Source organism: Anomaloglossus baeobatrachus, chromosome 3 (genome assembly GCF_048569485.1).
Source record: "Anomaloglossus baeobatrachus isolate aAnoBae1 chromosome 3, aAnoBae1.hap1, whole genome shotgun sequence".
NCBI lineage: Eukaryota > Metazoa > Chordata > Amphibia > Anura > Aromobatidae > Anomaloglossus > Anomaloglossus baeobatrachus.
In genome coordinates this window covers 664,419,122-664,434,359 of record NC_134355.1, presented here as the reverse complement: position 1 = coordinate 664,434,359, position 15,238 = coordinate 664,419,122, and the positions used below count along the sequence as shown (strand labels likewise).

The 15,238-nt window shown below is 50.4% G+C and overlaps 1 protein-coding gene across 1 annotated transcript in view; it reads left to right on the top strand.

Moving 5' to 3' along the window:
• Positions 1-15,238, top strand: part of LOC142297019 (cytochrome P450 2K4-like) — a 267,299-nt gene that overhangs the window by 162,650 nt on the left and 89,411 nt on the right. The window contains exons 6-7 of the mRNA XM_075341229.1: positions 477-626; positions 12,763-12,923. Coding sequence (XP_075197344.1) covers positions 477-626; positions 12,763-12,923 — 311 coding nt within the window. The remainder of the gene's footprint in view (positions 1-476; positions 627-12,762; positions 12,924-15,238) is intronic.

Here is a 15,238-nt window from a genome sequence, read left to right as displayed (position 1 = left end):
CAGTAACGAGCCCGGATCCGAGCACCCCCCTGCCGAGGTCTGGCCCCCATCTGCAATACTTATATTCTTAAAGAACATTTTATCTTCTGCCACACCATGATGGACACTGCTTTACATTTATGTGCCCCATATATCGATGTTTCCATCTTTCTAAAAGTTTCAGTAGCAACCCCAATTACTCATAATACAAATTCAATATATTTTCATACCATGCAAACAAAATCCTCTGCGAGCTACAAATTACATCAAAACTACTAAACATGTACTGTACCATAAAACGTTCGGGAAAGAGGAATGGTAAGAAAGGACACATCGGTACTAATAGTTGGGAGAGGAGAAATGTCTTCTCCCAGCTGTTTAAAGTCTAATGAACTGTGATCTCTTTAACAGCCTTGAAAAGCTGTAGGCAACAATTCCAGTGACATCTAGAGATTGTGTGGGCTTCAGTAAAATCTGATGTTTCCTTTGTGCTCTAGGTTTAAGTTTTTCTCATGGTGACAACTGGAAGATCATGAGAAGATTCACCATTTCTACTCTACGAGACTTCGGAATGGGCAAGAGGAGTCTAGAGGTGAAAATAACAGAGGAATGTTCACATTTAATTCAGAAAATTAAACACTTTAAAGGTTTGTGATATTGAAACTATGTTTTACAGACGTTGTCTCCTAACAAAGTACATTTTAATCAAAAGATCTCTGAATAATAAGTTCTACAAGTGGATGTGTCCATAAAAATATTCCTGCGCTGAAACAATCCTTTATATATATATATATATATATATATATATATATATATAGTAGAGACCAAAGGTTTGGACACACCTTCACATCTCTAGAACAACTGTTAAGAGGAGACTTTGTGCAGCAGGCCTTCATGGTAAAATAGCTGCTAGGAAACCACTGCTAAGGACAGGCAACAAGCGGAAGAGACTTGTTTGGGCTAAAGAACACAAGGAATGGACATTAGACCAGTGGACATCTGTGCTTTGGTCTGATGAGTCCAAATTTGAGATCTTTGGATCCAACCACCGTGTCTTTGTAGAAAAGGTGAACGGATGGACTCTACATGCCTGGTTCCCACCGTGAAGCATGGAGGAGGAGGTGTGATGGTGTGGGGGTGCTTTGCTGGGGATACTGTTGAGGATTTATTCAAAATTGAAGGCATACTGAACCAGCATGGCTACCACAGCATCTTGCAGCGGCGTGCTATTCCATCCGATTTGCGTTTAGTTGGACCATCATTTATTTTTCAACAGGACAATGACCCCAAACACACCTCCAGGCTGTGTGAGGGCTATTTGACTAAGAAGGAGAGTGATGGGGTGCTACACCAGATGACCTGTTCTCCACAGTCACCAGACCTGAACCCAATTGAGATGATTTGGGGTGAGCTGGACCGCAGAGTGAAGGCTAAAGGGCCAACAAGCACTAAGCATCTCTGGGAACTCCTTGAAGACTGTTGGAAAACCATTTCCGGCGACTACCTCTTGAAGCTCCTCAAGAGAATTCCAAGAGTGTGCAAAGTAGTAATCCAAGCAAAAGGTGGCTACTTTGAAGAACCTAGAATATAAGACATATTTTCAGTTGTTTCACACTTTTTTAAGTATTTCATTCTACATGTTTTAATTCATAGTGTTGATGCCTTCAATGTGAATCTACAATTTTCAGTCCTGAAAATAAAAAAAACTCTTTGAATGAGAAGGTGTGTCCAAACTTTTGGTCTGTACCATATATATATATATATATATATATATATATATATATATATATATGTCCCTGCTATGTGTTAAGCAGCTGCAATCTAATATCATCCTGTCCTTTTACTCTCTGCTTCCTGGTCTGAACATGCTTCTGTTTGTGGCCAGTGGAGGAAGAAAAAGAGTAAGCAGACAGGATGGCATTGGATTGCAACTGCTTCTTTCTATGAAGTATGACTCGCCCACCCCAGGGCTGTGGGACACCCGGTGCCGGGCCGGGCTAGTCCGGTGGTAGTCAGTGGTGGCTGGGCCCGGCTCCGTGGCCCTGGTGGGTGTCAGTAGAGTATGTGGCTTGATGAGTAAAGTTGGTGTTCGTGACGCCACCTTTGGTATGCGGCTATTAAGCCGCCGCTGCTGTGTGAGGCCTCCGGGGTGATGATATAGCAGCAATAGTGGTACTGCTCCCCACAGGTGGAGCGGAGCCCCGGGGACACTGTTAGTGCTCGTGAAAGTCTATGGTGTTGTGTGGCTAACACGGTGCAGGGCCGACAGGCAATGAAAGAACCAGGCACAAACAACAGTCTCTTTACCTTTTCCTCTTTTACTTTGGGAACAGTCCAGTCCTGGGAGACCGTTACAGGTGGTGATGGGGATCCGGTCGGCCTGGAAGTACTTGGGGTGATCTTTCTGGCCAGCTGAGTATGAGGCCTACTCCTGTGCTTTTCTTGTGATGTTAGGACCCTGCTTCTCTGAATCCAGCAATGGCCCTCTTTGCTGCTGGGACTGATGGTACGTCCCTTTCCCTCTGTAGCAGGCTGCGCAGGCCCTCTCTGGTGCTTCTCTGCTGGAGTCCACACCGTGCCCTGATGCTGCAGCTGTGCCTTCGGGATGTTTATGGGCCGGGTGCTTGCAGCTCTCCTGCCCTTCGGATTCGGCTACCAGGGAGTATTTTAAACCCTGGTGGCCACAGACTCCGATGTCCGAGTCTCTTCTGTGCCTCTCTGCTGCTCCTGCTTCCCTGGGCCAAGCTACTCTAGCTCTAGGCCCCAGATCCACAGGACAGCTCACTCTGCGTCTGCTCACTAGCACCTCTCTCTACAGACTGAATACTACTTCCTCCCTCTGGTCAGACTTGAGGAAGGCTCCCTGGAATTCCAGGTTCAGAGCTCCCCCTGCTGGCCGGAGGGAGAACTGCGTTGGATGTTAAACTTGCTGGCCAATGGACCTCCCAATTACCTCCAGGCTCAGCATTAACCCTTTTGGGAGGGCGATGCTGTTGTGGCGACCAGGTCCTGGGGCGCCACACTCCCCCTTAGTTAAATTCAGTACTCCCGGACTGTATTGACAAAACAAAACAGGTTACAACATTTCATCCCATTATGGGAGGCGCATTACTTAAACGTTACCAACTTAAACACTATTATAAGAGTCCAGTGTGGCTCCCTGCCGGGTGTCCATTACACTGCTCCATGGGGGACCCGCTGTGATCAAACCCCCAACGTAGGCTCTGGGCGTGTGTCAGAGCATTGTTGACCCCACTCTATGCACGCCGGACGGGTTTTTCTTCAGGGGTATTGAGCACACAGGTGCTAACTATGAACAATTTAGGTGTTGGCCACCCATAGTCCAGTGGCCCAGTTGTCCATTTACTTAATCACCTAAGACAAAAAGCATTTTATACACAACATTACAGACATTTCACATAACTATTTACATTCTGTTAGGTATTTTATTTTCTATGTTCTATACCTTGGAGGGAACTGTCCCCGAGTGCTACGTTGGGACTGGCGTAGCTCTGGGGTTTGTCCCGGACTGCTTGGAGTGTCTGCCCCCCCCGTGTTATTGGTAGGCCTAACCCTGACAGGGATGCACGTTGGTTGCCTACGGGATCTCAGATTCGCCAAGGGTACGGCAGGTTCGCCACTGGCAGGGTGTTGAACCTCCGGTTCCACTGCTGGCGTGTCATCTTGTGTTGGAGCGGACGGTTCTTTAGGTGGATCTAGAACCTCTTCTGTTTCTGGCTCGACCAACTGCGGGAACGTCAAAACTGGTACCACTATGGCATTGTTTATTCGGGTCCAAGTTTTGGGGAATTTTCCAAGGATTGTTTGGATCATCTCCTCCTCTTTTTCTTGACTTTGGGGACCTTCCTGTACTTCTTCCACTTCCCTTTGGATCCTGCACCGTTCAGGGCACGCTTTCAGGCGGTCTCGAGAAACTGCTTGATAGGTCTTGCCTTCATCCTTGCTTATGAGGCATACCTTACTGTTATCAAAGTTGGAGGGGACAATGGTGTAGGGTTCCTTCTCCCACTGATCATCCAATTTATGCGCCCTCCGCTTCTTCTTGAGGACTTGTTCTCCAGGTGCTAAGGGAGTTGCTGGGGCTGTTTGATTGTAATGCTGCTCTTGTCTCGTTCTTGCTTGAGACAGGCTCCTTTCTACGCATTCCTGGATCTTACGGTACTGCTGCTGCCATTCGGTATCCCAATCCTCTATTTCCTGAACCGCCTCAGGTGACACAGTCCCCATCTCAAAGTCTACAGGTAACTTGCCAGGTCTGGCTCGCATCAGGTAAGCAGGGCTGCAGTTGGTCGAATTTACCGGGATATGGTTGTACAAGTCTACCAGATCTGGTAACTTCTCTGGCCATTGGTTCCTTTCTTCCAAAGGTAGAGTCTTGAGCATATCAATAACCACATGGTTCATCTTCTCGCATAATCCATTGGTTTGAGGGTGGTACGGTGTGGTTCTGATTTTCTTACAACCGTACATGTTACAGAACTCTTGGAACACTTCTGTCTCGAATGCAGGAGCCTGATCAGTCAGTACCCATTCAGGGTAACCGTGAGGTCGGCAAAAGTATGCCTGAAATGCTCTAGCTGCTGTTCTGGCTGTCTGGTCCTTCATAGGCACTACTACCAGGAAACGAGAGTAATGGTCCACAATGGTGAGGGCGTACACATAGCCTGACCGGCTTGGTGTTAACTTCACGTGATCCAGGGCCACCAACTCCAGGGGCTGCTTCGTGACAATTGGCTGTAGGGGAGACCTCTGGCCAGCATCATCCTTCCGCCTCAGGTTACACGGACCACAGTCTCGGCACCACTTCTCGACTGTCTTTCTCATGTGTACCCAGTAGAACCGATCACGGAGTAGGGTCTCCAACTTCTTCCACCCAAAGTGTCCTGCGTTATCATGATAAGCTGCTAGGACCATTGGAGCATCCCTCTGCGGGACCACTATCTGCCAGACGAGTTCATTTGTTCGCCAGTTGACATATTTCTTGCAGAGCTTGCCTTGGTAGGTGAACAGTCGTCCCCTCTCCTTCCACAGCTGCTGGGCTTCTTCTGGAGCATCTGGGCCAAGATGGGTCTCAGCTTGTGCTAGCTTTTCTTTGACCAATCGCACGGCCGGGTCACCGTTCTGTGTCTCTTCCCAATTATGGTGGAGTAATGGGTTGACCGAGACCTCGTGCTGGCTCGAGCGCTTCACTCCCACAGCATGCTCACACTGGGAAACACCCTGATGATGGAAAGCCGGTAACTCTATCTCTTCGAGTTCATCCAGGTCTTCTCCAGACTCGGGTAAGTGAGGCATTCTGGACAGCGCATCAGCATTGTTATTCTTCTTGCCAGCCCGGTACTTGATGGTAAAGTCAAAGTTAGACAGCCGGGCCATCCATCGCTGTTCCAACGCACCTAACTTGGCTGTTGCCAGATGTGTTAATGGATTGTTGTCCGTGAAGATGGTGAACTTGGCCGATGCCAGATAGTGCTTGAAGCGTTCAGTCACTGCCCAAACAATAGCGAGGAACTCCAGCTTGAAGGAACTGTAGTTTTCTGGATTCCTTTCTGTGGGCTGAAGCTTCCTACTGGCGTAAGCTATCACCTTCTCTCTGCCTCCCTGCACCTGGGACAGAACTGCTCCCAGTCCCACGTTGCTGGCATCTGTATACAGTACAAACGGCTGGCTGTAGTCAGGGTAGGCCAGAATTTCTTCTCCCGTGAGAGCCCCTTTCAGCCGGACAAAGGATGTTTCTATTTGGCTGCTCCATTCAAACGGAGGGCTCTGCTTCTTAGCCTGCTTTGGCTGGTCCACCAGGAGATCTTGAAGAGGCACTGCCATCTTTGTGAAACCATCAATGAACCTTCGGTAGTAGCCCACCAGCCCAAGGAACTGCCGCACCTCCTCTACCGTGGTGGGTCTTGGCCAGTCCTTGATTACGGTGACTTTCTCCGGATCAGGTGCCACACCCTCTGTGCTGACCACATGACCCAGGTACTGTACCTTTGGCTTCAAGAGGTGACATTTGGACGGCTTTATCTTCAGGCCATATCTCGACAAGGACTCAAACACTTCTGCTAAGTGCCTCAGGTGGTCTTCATAAGTCTTGGAGTAGACTATGACGTCATCCAGGTACAACAGCACGGTTTCGAAGTTGTGGTGGCCCAAGCAGCACTCCATCAACCTTTGGAATGTCCCTGGGGCGTTGCAGAGCCCAAATGGCATACAGTTGAACTCGCAGAGGCCCATTGGTGTCGTGAATGCAGTCTTCTCCTTGTCCGCCTCTGCCACGGGAACCTGCCAATACCCACTGGTGAGATCCAAGGTGGAGAAATAGTTAGCTGACTTTAAGGCTGTTAGTGACTCCTCTATTCTGGGTAGTGGATAAGCATCTTTATGTGTAATGCGGTTAATTTGCCTGTAATCTACGCACATTCTCATTGTACCATCTTTTTTCTTTACGAGCACTAGTGGAGCTGCCCAGGGGCTACAACTATCTCTGATAACCCCAGCCTCCTTCATTTCCCGTAACATCTCTTTGGCACGCTGATACTGTGCGTGGGGTACAGGGCGGTATCTCTCTTTAATGGGATGATGATCACCCGTGGGGATTTGATGTTTAACCCCTTTCACCTGCCCAAAATCTAGGGGGTGTTTGCTGAAGACCCGCTCGTACTCCTGTACCACCCAGTAAACCCCATGCTTTTGGTGTGAGGGGGTGGAGTCGGTGCCCACATGTAATTTTTGGCACCAGTCTTCTAGCCGTCCCTTGGAGCCATTGTCTTCCGCCTGGTCAGACGGGATCAAGGGTTCCACTGCTTTGATGGTATTGTTGCTGACAGTGTACAGTTTTGCTACAGTGGCGTACCGGGGCAATTTGGCTTCCTCCTCCCCACAATTCAGGACACGGACAGGCACTCTCCCCTTGCGGACGTCTGCTACCCCTCTGGCTACCAGGACTCCAGGCCTGCTGTCTGAATACACCGGTTCCACCAAGGCATGGTAATCCTGACCCTTGAGGCCTATTGCTGCCCGACACCATATCAACATTTCACTTCTTGGGGGTATTGCAATGGGGAGGGGGTCACTTACCCTCACACTGCCAATTTCTCCTCCGGCCAGCTCTACCTGCTGCCTCCTCACCAGGGCTCTGATCTCCCTCTGTAGGGCACGCTGCTGCCCGGAGCTGGCAGTTTCAGACACCTGTTGCAACAAAATTATCACTTCGGCAATACAATATTCTATCACATTTGTACCAATGGTTAGCAGTGGGTCAGATTCTTTGCGATCAATATCTACAATTATCATCCCCTGACATGGCAATTCTACCCGCCCCACTTTAATGGTTACTTCTTTGTACCCAATTTGAGGTAAGGGCTGACCATTACTGGCCACAATTGTTAAATCATCATCTGGGCCATGGTCAATGTCTGAATCAGCCCAATATCTTTTGTACAGTTTATAGGGGATGGTTGTTACCTGGGACCCCGTGTCCAAGAGGGCATTCAAAGGGATCCCATCCAGCACAATAGGAAGGACCGGTCGTCCTCCCACATACTTGCTGCGGCTGGGGGTTGAGCCGGGCTTCCTTACACCTGGGGGTCGGCTCCTGGCCCCAGGCTCGGCCCATTTAAAGGACAGTGTCGTGCAATGTGGCCCACTTGGCTGCAGCGGCGGCAGATCGGTTGTCCTGTTGAATCATACCGGTCTGTGTCTTTTCCTCGGGTCGGCGGAATCCTCCTCTGTCGCATCCATGGGACGTCATCTGGGCTGGAGGCCAACTCGATTCTTGCAGGCGATGGGGTCGCTTGTAGAGACTGCACGGTCTTGGCAAGGGCAGCTACAGTCTTGGTCAGCTCCTGGACCTGCTGTCTGATCTCTGCAGTGGGATCCTTATCCAGGGACTGCACCTCAGCCCCTGCAGCAGCTCGTGTTGCAGGCACCACCTCGGGGTACTTGATAGCAAGAGGCCGGAGGGGTACTGGGTCATTCGGTGTAGATTCTCTCAGTACCCGGATGGCCTGGTCCTTAAGCTTTGCAAAGTCCAGAGCAGGGTTCTGCAAGACCATGATACGCAGCTGTGTCCTGTGGGTGTCTGACAGGAGCCCTTCTATGAACTGCTCAGTTAGGAGTTTGTGTTCTTCACGTACACTCTCTGGGTCCACCTGTTTAACTGCTTTCAGGGCCTCCTGCAAGTTTAAGGCATAGTCCCGTATGCTGTCTGTGGCCCGTTGTTTGCACCCAAAGAATCTCATCTTTATTTCTGCTGCGGTGCGGGTGTCAAAAGTACTCTTTAGCTTGGCCAGTATCTGGGTTGCTGTCCCTTTATCTGTATCAGGCCAGGACTTCACTTCACGCTGGGCCGCGCCGGCTAGCTGCCCCATTAATATGCCCACCTTTTGGCTCTCAGTCAGCGGATACACCCGGAACAAGCTGTGCAGACTTTCTCTGAAGTCGCTCAAGGTATGGGACTCCCCGGAGTACTGCGGCAGCCATTCTGCTCCCGGGATGTACGGCATTGTGATCGGCATTACCGGCGCTACAGCGGGGGCTGGGGCGGCGGCGACTGGGATTGCTTCGGCCGGTGCTGCAGCGCCTCGGGCTATGGCAGCCACCTGCTCTCCCTCTGAGTCGGACATCTTCCTCCCCCTTAGTGAACCTTACCAGGCTCTGTTCACTTTTCAAATTCCCTTCCGGGTCGCGCAGGGTTAACAGCGCTCTGCTCAGATGGCGCGCTCCCTTCGCGCTCTTTGTCAGGCACGCCCCCCTTCTTCCTGCACTCGGCGAGGCTAATGGCGGCGGAAGTTTGCAAACAGTAACACAGTCTTTTAAGCACAGTTTCTGCAGGCGCACAGTACCCGGTGAAACCGGGCACGAAATCCTGTTCGTGACGCCAAAGTTGACTCGCCCACCCCAGGGCTGTGGGACACCCGGTGCCGGGCCGGACTAGTCCGGTGGTAGTCAGTGGTGGCTGGGCCCGGCTCCGTGGCCCTGATGGGTGTCAGTAGAGTATGTGGCTTGATGAGTAAAGTTGGTGTTCGTGACGCCACCTGTGGTATGCGGCTATTAAGCCGCCGCTGCTGTGTGAGGCCTCCGGGGTGATGATATAGCAGCAATAGTGGTACTGCTCCCCACAGGTGGAGCGGAGCCCCGGGGACACTGTTAGTGCTCGTGAAAGTCTATGGTGTTGTGTGGCTAACACGGTGCAGGGCAGACAGGCAATGAAAGAACCAGGCACAAACAACAGTCTCTTTACCTTTTCCTCTTTTACTTTGGGAACAGTCCAGTCCTGGGAGACCGTTACAGGTGGTGATGGGGATCCGGTCGGCCTGGAAGTACTTGGGGTGATCTTTCTGGCCAGCTGAGTATGAGGCTTACTCCTGTGCTTTTCTTGTGATGTTAGGACCCTGCTTCTCTGAATCCAGCAATGGCCCTCTTTGCTGCTGGGACTGATGGTACGTCCCTTTCCCTCTGTAGCAGGCTGCGCAGGCCCTCTCTGGTGCTTCTCTGCTGGAGTCCACACCGTGCCCTGATGCTGCAGCTGTGCCTTCGGGATGTTTATGGGCCGGGTGCTTGCAGCTCTCCTGCCCTTCGGATTCGGCTACCAGGGAGTATTTTAAACCCTGGTGGCCACAGACTCCGATGTCCGAGTCTCTTCTGTGCCTCTCTGCTGCTCCTGCTTCCCTGGGCCAAGCTACTCTAGCTCTAGGCCCCAGATCCACAGGACAGCTCACTCTGTGTCTGCTCACTAGCACCTCTCTCTACAGACTGAACACTACTTCCTCCCTCTGGTCAGACTTGAGGAAGGCTCCCTGGAATTCCAGGTTCAGAGCTCCCCCTGCTGGCCGGAGGGAGAACTGCGTTGGATGTTAAACCTGCTGGCCAATGGACCTCCCAATTACCTCCAGGCTCAGCATTAACCCTTTTGGGAGGGCAATGCTCTTGTGGCGACCAGGTCCTGGGGCGCCACAAGTACATTTTTTTGAAAAAGGCTGAGACTGTTACACCTCACATAAATGTTCAGGTCATGTTTCTGCATGGTCAGATGTAGCACCCCTGAGCCATAAGGAGCTACAGGGAACTGCATCCTGTCAAAGCTGCAGGGCCTACCTTTAGGGACCCAGAAGACCAGTGCTGGTAACACCAAAACGCACATATAACCTCTGTTTTCCTTCCCCCCAAGACTGGTGACAGGCTAGGGTTGGACCCAATGAATGGCAACCTAGAGATGGAAATGATCCAGTCCACTAAAGGACAACCAGGGAGAAGGGGCCAGACAGTCAGTAAGTGGAAGTGAAAGGAGACGGGCGTAACGGTATTGCCGGGGAGAGTGTAACAGTGACCTCTCAGGCTCAGGCGTGTGGTTTCCGGTGGAGTACTGTGGAGTACTCACGGAACCATAGCACCAATGAGGTGCAAAGCCCTAGGTCAGGAAAACGCTCTAGGCAGACCTGATAAAATCTGCATGGTGAGGGGACCATCCAGGACCTCACTGACATTGGAGTCCGGGTCACAGCAGTAATGGGAGAACCTGGGATCGGGAGAAGAGAATCGACCCAACAGGGTTCAAGCTGCCTGCCATACGGACTAGAACTGAAAGATAACCAGGAGGGGACCCCCAGATGTTCCAAGTCACGGGGACCCACCAACCAGAGATGGGTGCAGGGGAAGTAAGCCACCAGGTCACCACACCGGTACTGGAATCCCGTGTGTGGTCTACCTTCTTTCCACGTCCTGGTTTTGTTAAAAGACTCAAACATTAAACTCCCATCATCTATCCCCTGGGGCCTAGCCCTTCTTGCGGAGGGCCACTACATTCAGGCTGCCATTAACATCGGCCCCAGCAGTGAGAGACTATGCAGCGGCAGCTCCATCCATATAGCCGCAAACCGCAAGTGGCATCACAACAAAAACTTTAATACAATCCCTGTAAATAATCCCCCATTTAAAAGTGACTTCAAGGGTCACGGAACCGGGCACCGACCATGACACTCGTGACACTGCCCAGCGAAACCAAACCCAGCACCGAGTACCCCAAAGCCCTGGGGTGTGACACAGACACAGCCATTAAACAGTTATTACAAGATTAACTCAGCAGAATAACAATTTTTTTTATTAACACATCCAATTATAAACAGACTAATTTGTAGACAGTATGATTTAAAGTATTCTTTTAGTTTGAGGTGACTTTTCAGAATCAGCTGTCATTTTTGTACATGAGCAATAGCACTAGGTAGTTTTCCCCTCTGCAGGATCTATTGCTAATTTTCAGTTGTCTATGAGCTAGTGGACAGAGACCAGCTGCTCTCACGTCTCCTATACACAGCACACACAGACCTGAGTCTGTCTCCTGTCTATATGTAGCACATATTCAGAAGCATCATTGAAAACATTCTAAAGCAGTATTGAGCAGTGTGGTGGACAATCCAGATCTGGGGTGAGATAAAGAATTGGCTCAAGACTGGCAGTATCATGATTCACATTTGGCTTTGCAGAACCATTGGGTTTTGTCTATTGCTCAGTTGTTTGTATTCCCCGGGTCTTTGCCGGTGGATGGGGCTTGTTTGGTGCTTCGTTACGGTAATCACCTTGTTTTATCTTTGTGCTGTTTCTACCGGAACTTCACCAGTGATAGTTCCTGCTCTGCAGTGTGCACTTCTGGTTCCTGGGAGTTTGTCCTGCTACCCCGACTCCTCTCCCTGTCCACTGCTCCATCCATCTTGTCTGTGCTCCCTGACTTCCTGATCCTCTACTTGTCTTGTTCCCTCAGTCCTTCTTCTCCACCTTTGTACTGTCGTTCCCCTTCTACTTCTGACCACGGCTTGCTCTCTAACTGCGGTTCTGGACCCCATCTGTACCTGACGTTACCTCCCAACTACTGATCTTAGGCTTCCACGTGACTTTGGCTCCTCTTCCTCCTTTGCTCTGACGTGACTTCCCGGCTCTTAGCGTATACGACGATTCTGCTACCTCCTCGTCTAGATACTGGTGACATCTAATGGGCAGATGCCGCATTACACCTAGGAGCTCTGCATCTCTCCTGTGTACCTGCACCCCTGGTGGTAGCATTACAGGCAGCCTGGGATCTGCACATGTCTATCCTTCTCGCTCTCACTCTTATCCTCTTTTCTTTTCCCCTCTATATAGACTTCAATAGACATCAGTAATATGATCCCAGAGTGAGCTGGAAGTGCATCTTGTCTTGAGCAGGATGGATTTTAGTTGTCTTCTAGAGTGAATGATGAGTTTAGGGGAAGGAGAGAGGAGAAGAAATGGCTCATAAGTGGATAAAGAAACATTTCTCAGATACAAAATGTAATATAGTTTATTCTGTATGATTATGTAACTAATTTATGCAAATATAGTTGAAAAGACAGAGACCATCCATATATTGTAAAGTTTGCAAAGTTTACATACAAAAGTTGGGCATTGCAGAAGATTAAAAATGATACCTTTATCAAGACTTCAAAAAGCATCAATACTAATTATCTTATTATAACGTACAATTGGAAATTCAGGATACAGTTTATAATAATGGAGTTACAGGACCAGTTTGTTGTACAGTTGGAAACGTCAGTAAGGTTCTGGCACACATGTGCTACACGGTCAAGATTCATCACAATTAAGCCACAATTTTTGAATTTTGGTGCATTTTGCTTAGAAAATATCCCCCACTGTGTCCGCTTGTTCACAAGAGGTAAATGGGCTAATCTGGAATGGTTAATATGTGTTTTACAAGAAGATGGACATATTTTATAACATGGATTTCTATATTTGCAGGGGAGCCGTTTGATAACACCAGGATTATATACTCAGCAGTTTCTAATATCATCGTCTCAATGATATTTGGTAATCGTATGGAATATGAAGATCCACAATTTAACAGGCTTTTGGACATAGTTGCTGAAAATATTAAGCTCCTGGGACACAGAATGGTTTTAGTTAGGTTACTCTTTTTTTAATTTTCCATTTCTTTACTTGTAGAAATATTTATACCATAGATTTCATTGTTTAACCCCTTCACGACCCTGGGTATACCTGTACGCTCAAGGTCATGTCTGATCGTTTAATGCGAGTGTCATGATCCAGGACCAGTATTCACCACTCCAGGATTTCCTAATCTCGGCCTGGTCGTGTCAGGAATTAACTCCGCTCGGCCTCGTTCTGGCTTTCAGGAGAAACTATATCTGGGCACTGCACCATCATTCCAGCGCTGGTTATGGTTTTGCTCTGCAGCCTGTGGCTCTGGTGAGATTCCCTGATTGATCTGACTCTTAGGGGCACTTTGCACACTGCGACATCGCAGGTGCGATGTCGGTGGGGTCAAATTGAAAATGACGCACTTCCGGCATCGCATGCGACATCGCAGTGTGTAAAGGCTGGATGATACGATTAACGAGCGCAAAAGCGTCGTAATCGTATCATCGGTGCAGCGTCGGCGTAATCCATGATTACGCTGACGCGACGGTCCGATGTTGTTCCTCGCTCCTGCGGCATCACACATCGCTGTGTGTGAAGTCGCAGGAGCGAGGAACGTCTCCTACCGGCCTCACTGCGGCTTCCGTAGGATATGCGGAAGGAAGGAGGTGGGCAGGATGTTTACATCCTGCTCATCTCCGCCCCTCCGCTCTGATTGGCTGCCTGCCGTGTGACGTCGCAGTGACGCCGCACGACCCGCCCCCTTAACAAGGAGGTGGGTCGCCGGCCACAGGGACGTCGCACGGCAGGTGAGTGTGTGTGTGAAGCTGGCGTAGCGATAACTTTCGCTACGCCAGCTATCACCACATATCGCTGCTGCGACGGGGGCGGGCACTATCGCACTCGGCATCGCAGCATCGGGCTGCGATGTCGTAGTGTGCAAAGCCCGCCTTAGAGCGACTTTGCACGTTGCAACATCGCAAGTGCGATGTCGGTGGGGTCAAATCGAAAGTGACGCACATCCGGCGTCACTTTCGACATAATTGTGTGTAAATTCTAGATGATACGATAAACGAGCGCAAAAGCGTCGTTATCGTATCATCGTTGCAAGCTCCGACTTTTCCATAATTTTGCTGCAGCGATGGTACGATGCTGTTCCTCGTTCCTGTGGCAGCACACATCACTGTGTGTTACGCCGCAGGAGCGAGGAACTTCACCTTACCTGCCGCCGGCGGCTCTACGGAAGGAAGGAGGTGGGCGGGATGTTTACATCCTGCTCATCTCCGCCCCTCCGCCGCTATTGGCACCCTGCCGTGTGACGTCGCTATGACGCCGCACGACCCGCCCCCTTAGGAAGGAGGCAGGTCGCCGGCCAGAGCGACGGTCGCAGGGCAGGTGAGTGCATGTGAAGCTGGCGTAGCGATAATTTTCGCTACACCAGCTATCACAAGATATCATACCTGCGACGGGGGCGGGGACTATCGCGTGCGACATCGCAGCATCGGCTTGCGATGTCGCAACGTGCAAAGCCCGCCTTAGGCCCCGTCACATGCATCAATATATCAGTATATCATGGGATCGCATAAGCGATCGCACCCACCCCCGTCGTTTGTGCGTCACGGGCAATTTGTTGCCCATGGCGCACAAAGTCGTTTACCCCCGTCACACATACTTACCTCTCGAACGACCTTGCTGTGGGCGGCGAACAACCTCGTCCTGAAGGGGGAGGGACGTTCGGCATCACAGCGACGTCACACAGCGGCCAGCCAATAGAAGCGGAGGGGCGGAGATGAGCGGGACGTAACATCCCGCCCACTTCCTTCCTTCCGCATTGCCGGCGGGACGCAGGTAAGCTGTGTTTGCCGTTCCCAGGGTGTCACACGGAGCGATGTGTGCTGCCTCGGGAACGACGCGCAACCGGCGTGCAGAAGGAGGAACGACTTTATGAAAATGAAAGATGTGTCAACAACCAACGATAAGGTGAGTATTTTTGCTTGTTAAAAGTCATTCATAGCTGTCACACGCTATGATATCTCAAACGATGCCGGATGTGTGTCACAGAATCCGTGACCCCGATAACATATCGCCCGATATATCGTAGCGTGTGACACTTCCTTTAGTTACCTTTAGCTGACCTGTACCCTCCTCTGTTCATCCATATGTTCCAGTCCCTGACTTCCCGCTTCTGTCATTTGTTCACCCATCCTGATTCGTCCTCTTCCCGTGTTTGTGTCTCCTCACCCTCCGGTCTTGTCTTCTGTTTCCTGTGCCCTACATGTTCCCCTTGGCATACCTGATCTCCCGACATCTGACCTTGGTTCTGTTTTCTGACCTGATC